Source organism: Euphorbia lathyris, chromosome 2, assembly GCF_963576675.1.
Source record: "Euphorbia lathyris chromosome 2, ddEupLath1.1, whole genome shotgun sequence".
Lineage (NCBI taxonomy): Eukaryota > Viridiplantae > Streptophyta > Magnoliopsida > Malpighiales > Euphorbiaceae > Euphorbia > Euphorbia lathyris.
In genome coordinates this window covers 75,368,690-75,386,140 of record NC_088911.1, presented here as the reverse complement: position 1 = coordinate 75,386,140, position 17,451 = coordinate 75,368,690, and the positions used below count along the sequence as shown (strand labels likewise).

Genomic DNA, 17,451 nt, shown 5'->3' with positions numbered 1-17,451 from the left:
TTTTCGTCTTTCGTGTTTCCCATTTTTCTATTTTTTATATATTTTTTAAAATAATATATATTAAATATTTGAACAATTTATAGTAAAAAATTAAAATTTTAAAACAAATAAGAAATTACATTTGAGGATAATATTGTCTTTTTAATAAAAAAAATTATCTATTCCATTCTACCTTATTCCACCAACCAAACATAAGAATAGTAATTCCTAAGAATTTCTATTCCATTCTTTGCTATTCTATTGCTTTGGAATAACCATTCTATTCCATTCCATTCTATTACGCGAACTAAACGGCACCTTAATGCTATTTTTCAATTGTTAAAGACAAACAGAAGGAGGCTAACCAAACACCTAAAACTCTACTTTTTAAAATGAAAATGCAAATAGGAGGTAAAAAGTAATTAAAAAAACACCCCTAAATTTGGCTTTTCACTAAAGAATATTTTAGAAAAGTCTATATTTAAATAGTCTGTAATAAGTGATATAATGAGCTTAAATATATGTAAATTAGCTTCAAAGTGGGTCAGTTTTGTAATTTACCTTTAAAACAATAGATAGATAGATAGATAGGTGCGGAAAGAAAATATTGGAAACTGCAGAACGCCCACTCGGTGGCTGAAGGATGACAGAGGGGAGTGGGAAGCACAGTTGTGAGAGCGCAAGTGAAACCCTGGAATGGATCAAAGCAATCGTTGAGTTCATCAAACCCTACGATTCAATAATAAGCGCTCATGTTGTTAATTTCTTCAAGGATAGACTCTGGGAATCCCTCGATCAACAATGGATTCATTGCCTTTCTCACGAACCTGTTCAACATCTTCTCCTTATTCCCTCTGGTGTGGTTCAGGTAATCCTCAAAGTTGTTTATTTCAATCTTTCTTTTCTTTTATAATTTTCATTTTTAAGGCTTAAAGTAATCTTGTTGTAATTTACCCTTTATAAACCCTGCCTGAATTTATCGTATGATTTTGTTAAGAACCACTGGCCTGCTTCTCTTAAGCAATTTGTCATCACTTTGAGGTCCCTCGTATTTCCTCGAGAGCAAGTGGACTTGAACAAGGTATATTATCCTTCCATTCGGATAGTGTGTGTATATATATAATCGTTTCATGTGAATTATTTTTAAATTTCCTTTCCTTCCAGGTTCTGACAGGACTTAATTTTACATCGGTTAGTAGTGTTCTTGGCCAAGGCATGAATGTGAAGAAAAAACATGAAGTAGGTCATTTTGGAATTTTCCAGTGTTTTTTATTTTTTTGAATGTTTGAACTTTGAATTGAAGGCAACATTGCTGAAACCAATTACTGTAAAAATTCAGTTTTATTATTTAGTCATCGCTTATTTTCTCAGTCAAGTGAGGGCAATAATGTTGGCTTGGACAGGTAGAAGTTCTTTCTGCTGTTGTTAGTTCTGTTGCAAACAGTGTGAAAGCTCAAACAGTTGTTGATGTGGGAGCTGGCCAGGTGTGTTTTATATTTTCCCCGGGATACAAATATTTTTGCTTATTACTTGAAATATTCCATTTTTTTTTGTGTGTGTTGGGGATTTGATTTTTATTTTGGCAAGGAGCTATTGCTTGGCCACTTCATCCTGACTTTTCAAATTGTTGCAATCTTATTTTTTTAATTAAATATGATCGTAATTGTTTCTTTGCAATAACTTACTTTCTGGGTGCATGATTTTCATCAAGGAAAATTTTTTCCTCTACTCCCCTTTGTTGTGGGGATTGAAATGCAAACTGTCTTCAAAACAAATGATCTATTTCTTACTCCCTCCCTTTTTGAAAGGATGTCGTTGTAGGAAAATACTTTTGTTTCAGAATGTTTGTCATTTTATAACATCAAAAGATATTTTAGTAATTTTTTTCCAAGTAAATCCTTGCATTTTAATGTTGGTTACAATAAAATAAAGAAACTGATTGGTATTCTCAAAATATTTAGAGATACTTTAGTATAATAACACTATAATTAAAACATTTTAGTTGCTTTTTTTTTTTTTTTTAAAATTCAGGTGCCAAAACCTTAAACGACATCTTTTCAAAAACGGAGGGAGTAATGAGTTGAGAGTATTGCATAATCACGATTCTTGTTAAGGATGCACCAAACACTAAGGTCAATAAACTTTTAAAATTTCCTGATATTATAGCTTATGTATGTTACCAAGTTTATGCCAGAAATGCTGAGTGGTTCTATCAATAGCTCACTTTCTCAGTCTCCCCTTGATGCAATGCAGAATATAAAATCCTCGTATTGCTTCCAATGTGAGGATTTCCCCTTGACACCCAATTGAATGAAACATATGTTATCGACAGTAAAAGAATGTCATACACTAACACACAAATAAAAGGAATGCTGATCTTCTAAAGTTGACGGACCATTCATGTCAGGCCAATATGCTATTTCTGCATATCCACATTAAACAAGAAAGCATGCCATTCTTTCTGATGAGTTTCTATAATTTCGTTTCACTCCATAAACTTTTGTGACTACTGAGGTTTTCATATGATTATTTTTCTGAATTCTAATTTTCTGAATGAATTAATTTTCAGGGTTACCTTGCGCAAGTACTTTCATTTCAATATCATCATTCTGTAGTGGCAATTGATGCCTGTTCTCACCATGGAAAGGTGACCAAGGCACGTGCAGAACGGATAAAAAAGCATTACACAGCTCAAATGTGTAAATTTGAGTATGACATGCAATTCTTTTTGTTTTCATTTGTTCCTTATAGTTCCATTTTGCGTAAGAAAGTGTTTCTATCTTGCTCGTGACCAAGATAAATTGGGTTAAATGCACTAACTCCTCCCGCAGAACAATTTCAGCTTCGACATGAAATTTTAATTCGTGCTGAAAAAATCTCCAAACTTCATTTAGATTTCACAAGAGTCAAATTCAGTTACTCCATACAATTCCTCGTTGGATTACTGATTTTCATTCTAATTAAATATTGACCCTTCAAATGTGAAAAGTACTGGTATGAATGTTAAAATGAAATTTTCGGCCGGTGGTTCTTGTGCTTAGTATTGTCATGGAACCAATTGAACTAAAAGCTAAACATATAGTTAAAGGCCTAATTCATATTAATATCGAATGTCCGCTGGGCTTGAAGCATGCACAACACATGTCCTGAAATTTAATCAACAAATGAGGTTGCCAGGAATCGATCCCTTGATCACTCGGTCAAAGAGGCTCCGATACCATGTCATATCAATATTTAACAAATATCAATATATTGGGATGTCAAGTTAATAATCCCCCAAGTATTTGGTTGAAGTTAGTCAGATTTGACTTTTATTGAAGTTTAGCTATGAAGCACCGACTCGGGTGTGGACACGGTAAACAACATTTTTATAAAAACTTGCTAAATCACAAATAAGTCATTCTCTAATAGCAAGGATGAAATCACAAAGATTTTGGTGCGGATGAAATCAGACAAGACAACGACAAGAAAGAAGATGAAATTGCTGGAGATGAAATCACTATCGTAAATCGCAAAACAAATCGAAGAAGAGAAAGAAGCCCTAAGCGTTTATAATCGCGATACACGGGTGAGAATTAGATGTAGTTTAAGTTTTTTTTGTCAAATTTTGTAATTGAACCATAGGTTTCAAAAGATTTTAAAAAAACCCTAAACTTTTACATATTTTCACCATTAGCCGAGCCCCCGCCGAGTCCCTACCGTGTCAATGCCGTGTCCCATGTCCCCGGCGAGTCCCTGAGTCCGACACGGCCACGGCGACCCCGAGGAAGAGTCCGTGCTTCATAGAAGTTTAGTAGAGGATTACAGGGGGGGGGGGTGATGCAACAGGGCCTGTTTTTGTAAAATGGGTATATAATTCTTATGTTGAAAGTCATGCATATGATTCTTGAACCCTGGTGATAAATACCATGAGATCTATCAGTTCTAGTCTACCAGAATATTCTTGTGAAATCACCATCTTTTAATATTAGAGTCAAGACTTGGTTGGTGTTATGCTCATTCAGGTATTTTTATTGTTGAAAACTGGTATGTTGCTGCTTTGTATGATTTGCTAGTCTGCTACATATTCTTGTGATCTATCAGTTCTAGTCTACCAGAATATTCTTGTGAAATCACCATCTTTTAATATTAGAGTCAAGACTTGGTTGGTGTTATGCTCATTCAGGTATTTTTATTGTTGAAAACTGGTATGTTGCTGCTTTGTATGATTTGCTAGTCTGCTACATATTCCTTTATTTCCTTGTTGCTTATTTGCACCATATCTAGTTGCTATTTAGATTTTCACTACATTGTGGTGGGCACTATTTTTTATTATTTAATTTTATCGTACATCTTGTGTTTGCTAACACCCCCTTTCCCCCTTTTCTCTGTTAGTGCAGGAAACCGGGTTCTCAATATGCCTAGGACAATTACTTGCCATGTTATGTCGGTTGACACATTAAAATCCTTGACTAACATGTCACTACATGAAAATGTCGGGCAGCCAGAACTGTGTGGGGTAGCGGCAGACAGTAGCACCTCATTGGTACTTGCTGGTTTACATGCATGTGGTGATCTTTCAGTAACAATGCTGAAGTGAGTGCCTTTACACTTCACCCTTTGTTTTTCTTGCTTCAAAGTAGTGCTAATATTTGTTTTCTTAATTATGCTATAATGCTACATATTTTGTATGCGACTGACAGATTTTGTTTGACCATTGGTTAGGTGAGGGGAAAAGGTTATTTTCAATCTATATACCTGTTTACAGATTACAGTCGATGAGAAAGTAACATGTTGAAAGTTACTCTTAAATATTGCTATTATATTGTTCATGAAGAATTGATATAAAATTAAATTTTTTAATACATCATTATTTATGTCTAGATATGATAAAAATATCTGTTTCTGTTTAAAATTCATTAATTATCTCATAATTTTTAAAATAATATTGTAGATCTAATCGGAACCTATCCCTATGTTGCCCGGACACGGACACGGATACGGTATCCGACACGGACACGGATACGGGAAACGTCATTTCTATAAAACACAGGACACAGATACGTGGGGGACACGTGTAAATATTAAAAATATTGGGGCACATTTATAAATATTAAAAATATATTTATATATATGATTTTTTGTAATATAACTAAATAATTAGGAGCCCTATTTATATAGATGGATGGAGAAGTTTGAGAGTTTTTGTATTAATTAGGAGTTTCTTCTGTCATTAATTCCCCGTCCTTTGGAGTTTTGGCTCTCTAAATCTATCAACTATAACGACTATCGGTGAAGTTGAACGGCTGTATAATTTGAATTTGAAGAAGCGCAGGTTTTTTTTTTCCTGGGACACGCGTATCCTTCACTGATACGCGTGTCCAACTTTCCGATATTACGGACACGGCCCCGACACCGTGTCCCTGGAGTTTCCGGCCGTGTCCATATCGGATACGTATCCGACACGGGATACGCTGGGTCTATGGAGTGTCCGTGCATCAGAGAACCTAGGTCACTGGATATTTACACATCATAACTCAATCCATTGCCATCACAATGTGTTGGTTCAATAAAAGCAAAAGTAAGGAGTATTTCTATGTGGAGGAAATCTCTAGAGACATTAGGATTTGCTTCTTGTAGAGCAATCAACTAGAAAGTAAGTTACAAAGAATACATGGATAATGATATGGCATCAAATAATGTATGGTCTTGAAATCTTGAACACTGTTTTATATACCCTGAAAACATGGAATCGTATTTGTAAGTTGGATTTTGCAAGGGTTATGAGTTTATGCAAGTGTTCCAGGTTTCTGTTTTTTGTTCTGGAATAATTTATAATTTATATTGTACTAGGGCATTTCTTGAGTGCAGAGAAGTGAAAGCTGTTATTAGCATTGGGTGTTGCTACAACTTGTTATCAGAAGAATGCTTTGATATTGATAGTTCTCATTGCGGTTTCCCGATGAGTTCTGGTGTAAATTCTCTCGGCATATCACTTGGGAAGAATTCACGTGATCTTGCTTGTCAGGTGTGTAGCTCTATTTTTTTTTTCAGAAAGCTATATCTTTTGTGAACAATGTTGGGGTAATATGATATATTATAAGAAGTTTTATAAGAAGTTTTTCTTTGTTTGCTACTTATATATATATATAGTAAAGTAGGTAGTATGACGTTGTCTGATGGTAATGAAGTCGAAATGAAATCATGCCAAGTTTAGAGGATGAACTAGTGCTTTTTACACTAGGTCGTCTCTTACAAAGGGTATTAATTAGTAGTGGAGCTGACCCTAATGGAGTGTTTCCGGAGAATTCGCTGGGAGATATAGATATATAGATATAGGTATATATATGTATGTAGATATAGATGTAGATATATTTTAAATCGTAAGGAAGGCCATTACTTATGTCAGTGCTAATGAAATAATTCATAAAAGTCAAATTTTGATTCAAGGTAGACGATATGATATAGATATAAATATATAGATATAGGTATATATATGTATATAGATATAGATGTAGATATATTTTAAATCCTAAGAAGGCCATTACTTATGTCAGTGCCAATGAAATAATTCATAAAATTAAATTTTGATTCAAGATAGACGATATGATATAACTTTGTTCAACAAATTTTACATAGTGTTATGGTACTGTTTGCACAAGATGAACTGTAATTGTTCTAGTTAGAACTCTGGAAAAAACAAATTAGTTGGTCCAAAACAAAGATGTTCTGCAATTGTTTATTTCTTCTCTAAGAAGTGTGAGCCCATGACCGCAATTTGGCAAATAATCTCATCCTGGTAACCTGTAGTAAGTGACTATCCTTTTGAGTATCCTGTTCTTGTCTAAGTTGAATAGCATATTGGTAATGCATCTAAGAACACCAATGTGCTTGGGTTTCTTTTATGTGCAAAAAGGGTTTATGATTTGTTTAGTATCCTTTATAGAACTCTGAGTATGCATCTAATAGCCTTACCCAATACTGAAAATGCTAGGCAATTGTGCTTTCAAAGTTTGGCTAGATTCGTGCTAGATGTGGATTGGGATTCTTTTCTGTGACCTTTGATAGATTTAGAGGTTGGCGAGTGCTACGCAATTCCTCTGATTTAGAGGAAAAACTTTGTTGGTTAGAAAGTCTCTGCCTAATTCATTTACAGCTTTCTTTGAAATGACAAACTGTTGGCTCTATGTGGCTAGTTATTTCCTAGAGGGAGTGATATAAGAAATAAGGCCAACTTAAACATTTTGGTCTCCCTTTGAAAAACTTTTTGCCCTAAAATAGTTTAACAAGGTGGTTAAGCACGTAAGGGGCAACTAAGGTGACAAATTCTTTATAACCTTGGACACAAGACGCAAAAAGGGTGATGACTCGAGAGAATTGAGATGGAAATCGTTTTTATTCCACAAAATATGATTAAAAGATGGAAATACAACTCTAATGGCTAACTGAAAAGAAACCAATTTAATGCTAATCAAATCAGGTTTGAATAGATTAACATAAGAAGCCAGTCAAAGTTGAACAGGTAGAGGGCAAGTTCAAATTCAAGTTCAAACACATTATGGATTACATGGTAATAGATAATCAATAAACTCTCACACCCACAGGTTATATCAATACCAAATACAAACACAGAGAAAATAGGAAAGGAATCTCACTGATGTATATTAGATAGATGAAATATATAGTGAATGGTTAACAAACAGAAAGGAAAAACGATAAATGAATTGAGCTGAACCCAGCCTCCTCTCTACCAGCAGGCAGAGCCTCTGCCTAAGCAGCCAAATAGAAAACTCATCATAATTCTCAATAATTCCTCCTCCTCACTCTACCCCTCACAAGAGCACTCTCTCTCTCTCCTGTAACTAACTTCCACAGCCCTCCAAACTACGCTTTCCTTGTTTCCCATATTACCCTGTATGCCTATTAGCATATTCTCTATCACATGGAATAAGAAAATTTTGAAGGATATGGAAGTGATGACGGAACTGAATGTGATGAAGAATTAAATTAAACTTATAGTATGTTAAATTTCATGCTATTGGTCGTTAAAAAGTATAGGTTGTTTGCTTGTCGCACCTACATTATTTTGGTTTTAATTTTAAATTTAGCTTATTTCATTATTTGATATGAACTTAATTATCTTTTCGAATTTTGCATTTGAGTTGTATTTCTATTTTTCTAATAAAATTTTAGAGGATTTGCGCCTCAATTTGCTATGGCTGTCGCTTTTTTTTTGAGCCGTACAAGAATCTTTTGCCTTCGTTGCGACTTGCACATTTATTTGGTCCTCTCCTCAAGAACACCCCTTGAAAGTGTCTTTTCATTTGACTATTTTCTGAAAAGATTCAAGCCTTTTATGTTGTTCGAGCAACATCAGATTTGTAGGCAGTCAATCAAATATCGATATCCTAAATCTAATTCAAATCCAATATAGTACTTGTGGACTTAAAGCTACCTTGGATATTCTACCCAATATTCGTTCAACTTCAAGCTTCTAAGTGCTTGAAAACATAGTTGTTAGAATCGTACGAGTCATGATACGATTCGATTCATGAAGAATTCGAGTCATATACGACTCAGAAGCTTCATGAATCGGCCGAGTCACCACCGATTCGGCTGATTGACTGAGTCACCCGATTTGGTTGATTCAGGCCACCGTTTAAAAAAAATAATCAATTTTTTACAACTCAAAACTTACATCAGAAGAAGATGACTGTTCACTTTACAAAAACAAAAAACGTACAGAAGTTATGAAACACAAATAGTTTCAATTAGATGACTCTTCACTTTACAAATTCCAAAACGTTCCCTCTTCTTTTCTATTTATTTGTTATTATCTTCTTCTACTCTCTAATCTTTCTATTTTCTATGTTCTGCCTGTCTCTACTTTCTTTTATAACTTGATATAATTTCTATTTAGATATTAAAATTGCATTTTTGGACTAATATTTAAAGTTAAATATGGTTAATATTTTATTTTGTATAGCATTTTGAATTTGATCTGAATCTTACGATTCGATTCACGAGTCCCGATTCACAAAATGAGATTTCGAGTCACGAGTCGAATCTCGATTTAACAACTATGCTTGAAAAATCCTTCTCACAAGCTTTACAAGACTATTAAGAAATATTTACATCATCAAGTTTCAAGGGTGCTTAGCAAATCTGACACTCACTTTCTCAAGTATCAAGTGAGAAACTTTATTCCATACATACAAGTGTATTGCCCTCAACATGATATTTGAAAGTAAGGACAATTTGTAACAATCCTCATAATAGCTCAAAAGATTGTATGAAGACTCTTGAATTAATTCTCTCAATATGGGATATTGGGATCAAGACTCTCCTTAAAATGAAGATTTGAAGGCCTTTTATTGAGAAATTTAGAGAAAATAGCCTTCTATAACTGTTTATGGCAGTTTGAGTGCTTGTTCCATCAAGTTTCACGTCGTAACAACCTTGAAATATCAACTATTTGTTACTGTAGCATATAAAAACGTCATGCTATGCATAAACTTCTGTCCAGTCGCCATCACTTTTATTCCTTTATGCTGGTTCTTGCTACCTCAAGTAATCAGAGTAATCCTCTCTTAAAGATTTTGTTTTAGTATACTATTTGTTATGGTACCTTAATATCTTTGTTTCATCTGTGGTGAACCTTACTAACTTGATTTTTTATACAACCTTTGGCAATATTCATTTTTCTTTCTTCAGTATCAATTTAGTACCTACATGAAATAAATTACATTTTGGTATTATCATGACTAAATATACTAGGTGATCTATTTATGCACTTCATTTCCTTCTTGCTTAAATTCTCTACAATTTGTAATCATTAAAACAACTTGTTTCAACATAGACGAATAATCATATACACAAGGAATTCACATGTGGTGGGTCTTAACTTGCTTATATTGATTGATAAACTCTATTGACTTCATTTAAATTATGATTTGTGATGAGGCTCTTCTTTTCAAGCATGAGCAGCAACAGTTCAAAAAACCTGTGATGCAGAGCATTAGTGACTTCTACAGAAAATACTATAATTTAACTAATGCATGTGCCATGTGATTTGGTGATTCTTATTTTGTTTTAGAGTGCAGAGAGATGGAGGAGTCTTGATAAAGATACAGGACTTCAAAATTTTGAGTTGCATGCTTTCCGTGCTGCTTTTCAAATGGTATGCAATTTTCTTTTACATCTTTGTGATTGCTTTTAGTGGTTTCTTCCTAGTCATTTAGGAAATGAAGGGAAAGGAATAAAATAATTAGTCAGAAGGAATTGGTCATTCAGCAACAATATATTTTGGCATGGGTCTACCTAGAAAACAGTTCCAATTAATAGTCATGTTGAGAATTGTTCATACTTTGCCTTGGCATAATCATTCTTGAAGAGCATTATTCTTAAACCTTTTGAAACACACATTCACGAAGATGACCTATAAACTAACCAGAATCTCCAAAGTGGTGGCCATAATGGACAAAGAATAAGATTCCGTCCATGTATCTGCATAACAATTTGTCTACTAGGTTACTAGTACTACTTGTTATTTTTTTTTATCAAAGCAAACTTACTTTAGTCCAGTGCAGACCTTTTTGGTATTGAGTACGTCAGCCATATTTTGGACCTCACTCCTTTAAATGTGTTCTTTCTTTTCATTACACCACTAAAATAATCATATGATACTAATTGTTTGTAGTTGAGAATCATCAGATATTTGTAAGCATATTAAATATTTGGCATCAGCCATTGTTTGTACCAAACTATTTAAATGTTTTTTGATATGATACTAGGCAAGCCCCAAGGTTGAAGCACACTAAATAAGAGTTGCATAACAAAGTGTGGCTTGTGAGGTAGTTATGGAAGTTTATTGGACGAAACTGTGGAAATTCATCACAAAGGATGACATGCTTTCTTGTTTAATTTGGAACTGGAGAAATAACTTGTTGGCTTGACATGAATGTGCATCAATTTTAGAAGGTTATCATTCAATGTTTTTAAGACATGTTAACTGTATTACATTGTTACTTGAAGGTTTTATGCAAGTATTATCCCGAAATGGCAAAGGTAACTCCTTCAATTGGGCGTCAAGGGAAGGCCTTGCGCCGGCAGCAGCAACGGAGGATCCTACATTCTGTTCATGAAGAAAATAAACCATTGATAGAACCGCAGAGAATTTCTAGCATGGAAGAAATCTGCCTCTCTATGCTGCCAACAGAATCTAAAAGTGGTAAACTTTGCCAGTATGGGAAAACACAACAAACATTAAAACTTTCACTTTATACAGGATAAACAAAAAGTTCTTAATTTTTTCTTACAAAGTGTTAAAAGAACTTCTCTGTTTAAACAACAAAACAGGGTTATATTTATGTCAAACATTCATGACATATAATATTATTTTTAAAATTATGTTCCTTTCTGTATAAGGCTCTGTTTCTTTCACAGAAGATATTCTTTTGGAAAATATTTTCCTTAGTTTCTAATGTTCGTGACTCAAAAGGGTATCAAATTTTCTAAAATCTCTTAAAAACAAGGGAAAATAACTTCCCATATTCTAAAGGGCAAGTTATTTTCCAAGAGAGGAAAGATGTCATATTAGCATTAATTGCTCTCTACCTACCATACTTTTCATTTACAATTATACTCCTACCAAAACAGGGGATGATATTTCTTAAAGGGAACTTATTTTTCACAAAAAAACGGAGCCTATATATATATATAGGATTTGTTTATACATACATATTTAATATTTTTCTAAATTATGCGATAATTGTTATCAGATAGTTTGGACTAGATTGATGAAGATTAAAATTAAAAAGGACATGCTAATTGAAAAAATGTGCACAATTTTTATTTTTATGATTATTAACAAGCCTAGATTCTATATTTTTATACTAGTCATTGTGGCCATGATAGGATATTACTTTTCTTAGTTCATTGTCTAAATTGTAAGAAAATATGCATGTTTTGGTACACAAAAAGTTCACTTGTATAGTAATTCTAGCAGCCTGTCGTTTAATATGTAGGTCAAAGAAATCTTTTTCATCAGCGTCCCTGCCTTGAAACATTAAGATTTAAGAGCCATGGGATAGCCTTTGAAAGACTTTAACAGTATGAAAATATAATGTTTCACCTGTCACTTTTTGAGTTCTGACATTTTATCATATGCTTTTGAATTACTGCAAACAAGGACTATCATCAACTTGAAGCAATTGTGTTAAGATGAAAGAATAGAAATTTGATGAAATCAAATGTTGGGTTATTGAATATTCAGTTAAGTTATTTATGGAAACTAAATTTATTGGTGCCTTTTCAAGTAATTTATGAACTCAAGCGCTTGGCAAAGTGCTGTCAGTAAGTTTAAGATATACCTGTTCATCTACCTGATTGTACTGCCGCAGTTGAAAATGTGTATCTTCAGTCCACTTGTTTGGTTTCGGTTACTAATACTAATAAAAAGGGCTGCCCGGTGCACTACGCGTCCCTGCTTAAGCGAGGGTCCGGGGAGGGGTCCCACCACAAGAGTGTCCTGGGAGCAAGCCTTCCCCTGCCAATTTTTTGGCAAGAGGCCGCTCCTAAGACTCGAACCCGTGACCTCTCAGTCACACGACAACAACGATTTTACCGTTGCGCCAAGGCTCACCCTTTGGTTTCGGTTGCTAATACTAATAGCATAATTAATTGTTTATATCTTTTCCTTAAGAAATCTTAGAAAACAATCCGAGGCACTGCTTCTAGTTGTTAATATGTGTATATATATATATACAAAGAAAAAAGATTTGAACGATAAATGCTGGGATGTCAACTGATTGCCTGGTCAATTATTGAAGCATAATCAAAACCCTGAAGGAACCAAGGAAAACAGCCTGTTATTTGTAACAGGATATGAGCAGCCTGCTCTTGTTAAAGAGCATGATATCCTCTGAATGTTGGATTTCTCATTAGAATCGGTGTGAGCTTCCTCTATGAAAGCCTCACTATTCAGTTGGCATTATTCTTTGTAGTGAATTGGCTTTGGATTGAGTATCTTAGGCAGATCCGCATAAGTTGCTGGCTCTATTTGCTTTATAACCAAATTGAACTTAAAATATTCATTACAAAGTGTTGATTTTACTGTATGATGATCCTTTTGAGATTGTACATCACTTGCCCAACTAAATTGATTAAGCTTTTTTTTTTTTTTTTTTGGCCACTAGTCAGTGATATTTGTGAGCTTTAAGCAGGATATATGTGTCCGCATTATAACTACTTTACGGGTGCTGATGATATATATACCTCATAATTTGTTCTGCAGATGAAAATTTAGCCTTGGAGTTGGGCGGAGATGCCTTGTCTCATAATGGGACGATGAGAAGCAAAGCCAATGTTCATGCTGACAAATATTTGCTATTTGAAAAATTCAGTCAATCTGGACTTTCTCGCCTTGATCTCAAACCTTCGGAGGATATAAATCTCCATGAAACATGGAAGGAAGCTGAACCTTTTGCTGTATGTAACTCGTACCTTGTTCTTACTAGTGTTCAATAATTGCAAATAAATATTCAACAAGTTTGCTTTTGTGAGGAAGGAAGAACGTATCATTGACAACTTATAGGAGGCTCATTCGATGACTTCTTAATTGCTTTCTGACCAAATTTATGAACATCAGTACTGTAATATCATGTATGGTGTTGATCATCTCAATTGTTTATGGAATGCAAAAGTTCTGCGTTAAGAAAATTTTCAATGAGCACCAAATTGCTTTAAGAACATGCATTTGGTCAGTCCAAAGTAAATATCTTCATAGTTTTGTCCATTATGACTGATTTGTGTATAAAATATGAACAGGATCTTATAGGACCATTTTGGTCTATCCGAGCTGCATTTGGGCCCCTTCTTGAGACTCTTATTCTGCTTGATAGACTATTGTTCCTTCAGGAGCAAGGGTGTTCGATAGAAACTACGATGTTACCTATCTTCGATCCTGTATTATCGCCAAGGAATGTGGCCATAATTGCTAAAAGAAGATGATTGAAGAGTATGCGAACATTGCCCAAGAATTGTTGTTTGTGTTTGATGAATTATTAATTATTCCTTCTTCAGGATAAAGTATAGTAGAAGCAGTCAAGCCAGATCATGCATAATCATGAGGAGTAATTGCTATCATCATCTGTTGTATTGGATTTTGTTCTACTTGATTGATCTAGAACTCTTGAAAACATAAAAGGGTATTGAAGTTATTGCTTAACTCATTTTTACCTCAGTTAATAATTTTTTTAGTTCGCGGTTAGATAGTATGGGTTAATTATACCTTTGACCTTATGAAGGAAAGTGAAGATTCTCTTGCATATCATGCCTAACAGCTCCTTAGAATAAGTGGAAAACGAAATTCAACATTCTAAAACATGGTAAGCAAGGTGATGGTGATGGTGATGTTATGAATGTGCTTGTTAAATATCTTTTTTTAGGGTTCATTTGGATTTTTGATGTTATATGTATATAGGTGATCAGGTATGAGCGAATTCGTGAAATTAGTGATTCATTATGGGGGGAATTGTGAGAGTTATGATAACATGGTGTATGTTGGTGGAAGCACTGCTACTATTCGAAAAGGCAGTGGACATTGATTACCTTCCGTTTTTTGCATACTGGAAGGAACTTCTTAGGCTATTATGGGGGTCTTTCTGGAAATGAAGCTTATGACAAGATACACTGACTGGGAGCAAAATGTATTAAATATGTTGGACTATGTAATCAGGGTTATGAATTTTTTTTTTTTTTTTTTTTTTTTTTTTTTTTGTGATAGTTCATTTGTTTATGATAGTAGTGTAGAAAGTAATGCTTCTTGTTTTTCTCTCAACTGCATATATGACTTAGGTGTTATTAAATTTTTTTTTTTCCTGATAAAACTTAAAATTAATCATTAAAAATATAAGTTGTGAAAATTAGTAACAATCTCAATTAGTTTTAGATTGCCAAATGATCAACGGTATTGGTTAAATACTGCCATTGGCTTTTACTATGTTAAAAGCGGTTGTTGGGTGGCTGAGACATTATCGATTGAAACTTGTCGGTCTTTGATTGTTTAAGTTATTTTGATGTGTTTAAACCTCTTGTTGTGCTAAAGAATTCGGAAAATTTGTTACACATTGGCTTTGTGGATAGAGCGAGGAAGCTGGTTACCAAATTTTTCCTGAGATAACGATCTTGAGCTCTTATCTTTGTTCTTCTAAAATTTTCATTGCGGATATTCATTTTTTTTTTTGTCGCACTTTTCTTATATTGGATATTCTGCTTGATTTAATGAAATGACATTTCAATAATAATAATATTGGATATTCTGCTTGATTTAATGGAATGAAATTTCAATGTGGACAACTCTGTTTTTGGGCACTCCTGGCGAGGCAGGAGCAGGAGGCATTTTTCGTAACCATCGAGGCTTTCTCAAAGGTTGTTTTGTTTTTTCTATCCATTCTTTTGCTTATATGGCTGAATTGAGAGCCGCTATTTTCGCAATTGAAATTGCTTTGGAGAAAAATTGGCATTAGTGTTGAGTTAAACTCAATGTATGTAGTTAATCTACTTAGACATCGCTCTATGGATGTTCCTTGGAGTATTTGACAAGAGTGATTACATTATCTCAGCATTTGTTCTAGAATGAACATTATCTTTTCTTACATCTTTAGGGATGCATTGGCAAAGTTTGGAGTCTCTTCCTCAGTGATCAATTGGCGGCCTTCAGCTCCTGCTTTTTGCCACAAGTTTATCAATGATGACATTTGTAGTATTTCACAATTGCGTTTTTTCTTGACTTTTCCTATCTTTTCTTTTCTCCCTTATTTTGTTTGTTCTCCTTCCTCTTCTCTTGTTCAAACACTCACTTTTTTTATTTATATATTGCGGGTTTGTCAGTTCATGGACCATGGGTGCTCATCCTGTCCAAATTCTGTCTCGTCCTAATTTCTATAAAAAAAATGGAATGAAATTTCAATAATAATAATATTAATTTAATGACTGATCATCCGAAAGATCATATGAGGGAAATAAATTCTTATGGAAATCAATTTTTTTGGAAGGAGTTATTGAAGCATATTTGTCAACTAGCTGAATTGATTAAGCTATATGTTAATTTGTTTAAGGATTAATTACTAATCTAGTCCATTTGAGAGGATTTATTAATACATTTGACATATTTTCCTTTCATGTTATAGATCTAGACATTTTCATCTACTTTGGACAAGAATATTTTTATTTCAATTCACGCTTCTTTCTCAGGCTGTTTTCTTCGTTTTATCTTCTCTCTTTCATTGCTTTCTCTATCTCCTTCGTTCTTCGTTTCCATCGTTAATACCTTACTCTTTTTTCCATCGTTCTTCGTCTGCATCTTCTCTCTTGCATTTTGTCAGTCGGTTTATTGGATATTGTATGCAAATCTTTCGTTGATTATACTTTTCCAATAGTCGCATTTAGGTGAACGACTATTAGAAGTGACATCAATGGTTGGTTTTAAATTAGAGTTCAAATGCTATAAGGAGCAATATTGTCGCAAATGCTACAATAGCTTCTTGTAGCATTTGCGACAATATTGTTCTTTGTAGCATTTGCGATAATAGCTCCTTGTAGCATTTGCGACATCCTTGTTGGTGTCTTATCTAATAGTCGTTCACTTAAATGCAACTACTTGAAAAGTATAATCAATGAAAGGTTTGCATGCAATACCCAATAAACCGACCGACGAAATGCAAGAGAGAAGATGCAGACGAAGAACGATGAAGAAGGAGTAAGGTACTAACGATGGAGACGATGGAGATGGAGATGGAGAAGGAGTAAGGTATAAACGATGGAGACGAAGAACGAAGGAGATGGAGAAGGGAATGAAAGAGAGAAAATGAAACGAAGAAGACAGTCTGAGGAAGAAGCGTGAATTGAAGTAAGTGATTCTTGTCTAAAGTGGATAAAAGTGTCTAGATCCGTAACATGGAAGAAAATTGTATCAAATATGTTAATGGACTCCTCAAATTAGCTAGATTAGTAATTAGTCCTTTGCATAAATAAATAACATCTTTAATTGTATCAATTGGATATCTTCTGATGGATTTAAATGTGCAACTAAGATATTTTGATAAAAATTAACAAAAATATAGATTCCAACGGAAACCAGTGGTGGTGGTTTAATTCTGAAAATACTAATTCTAGTAATAAACGATAACTTTCATAAAAAATACTCCTATATGATAATAATACTATCATTATCATTATAACATAAGCAGTTATAAGGCTGTCGTTTCATGGTGCAAATTGTGGTTGGCACACGTGTGATTCAGTTGAATAATTTTTTGTCGTTTTGGACTTTTGTATTCTATTTCAAAGATAAATCATGGTTGTTTCTATTTAACGGTACTTATCACTGCCTCCATTTGGACAATTTTACCATTTTCATAAAAAAATTCAAAACTTAAAAATTTGAACTTAAAAAAAACGCGAAATTTGGCCTAGGCAGATGCCGGATCCGCC

General features: G+C 33.9%; 1 protein-coding gene across 4 annotated transcripts; it reads left to right on the top strand.

Moving 5' to 3' along the window:
* Positions 1-566: 566 nt before the first annotated feature.
* LOC136218628 (uncharacterized) lies at positions 567-14,100 on the top strand. 4 transcript variants are annotated; one of them, XM_066005638.1, is made up of 12 exons: positions 568-847; positions 977-1,060; positions 1,144-1,222; positions 1,387-1,463; positions 2,549-2,688; positions 4,354-4,554; positions 5,812-5,986; positions 10,055-10,138; positions 10,993-11,188; positions 13,253-13,446; positions 13,786-13,975; positions 14,041-14,100. In XM_066005638.1, the coding sequence occupies exons 1-11, from the start codon at positions 623-625 to the stop codon at positions 13,966-13,968; spliced, it is 1,638 nt and encodes a 545-aa protein (XP_065861710.1). In that variant the 5' UTR covers positions 568-622; the 3' UTR covers positions 13,969-13,975; positions 14,041-14,100. The 4 variants fall into 4 exon arrangements, with proteins under 4 accessions (XP_065861711.1, XP_065861710.1, XP_065861712.1 ...); XM_066005639.1 differs by having other exon boundaries at positions 567-847; positions 5,830-5,986; positions 13,786-14,100; XM_066005640.1 differs by having other exon boundaries at positions 1,144-1,218; positions 1,383-1,463; positions 13,786-14,100.
* The last annotated feature ends 3,351 nt before the right edge of the window (positions 14,101-17,451 follow it).

What these genes read in the sequence shown, in the direction of transcription:
- LOC136218628 (XM_066005640.1), top strand. Translation starts at nt 623, where the DNA reads ATGACAGAGGGGAGTGGGAAGCACAGTTGTGAGAGCGCAAGTGAAACC. An exon ending in TTCCCTCTGGTGTGGTTCAG is followed by an intron (nt 848 to 976) that starts GTAATCCTCAAA and finishes GATTTTGTTAAG; the next exon opens with AACCACTGGCCTGCTTCTCT. An exon ending in CACGTGATCTTGCTTGTCAG is followed by an intron (nt 5,987 to 10,054) that starts GTGTGTAGCTCT and finishes ATTTTGTTTTAG; the next exon opens with AGTGCAGAGAGATGGAGGAG.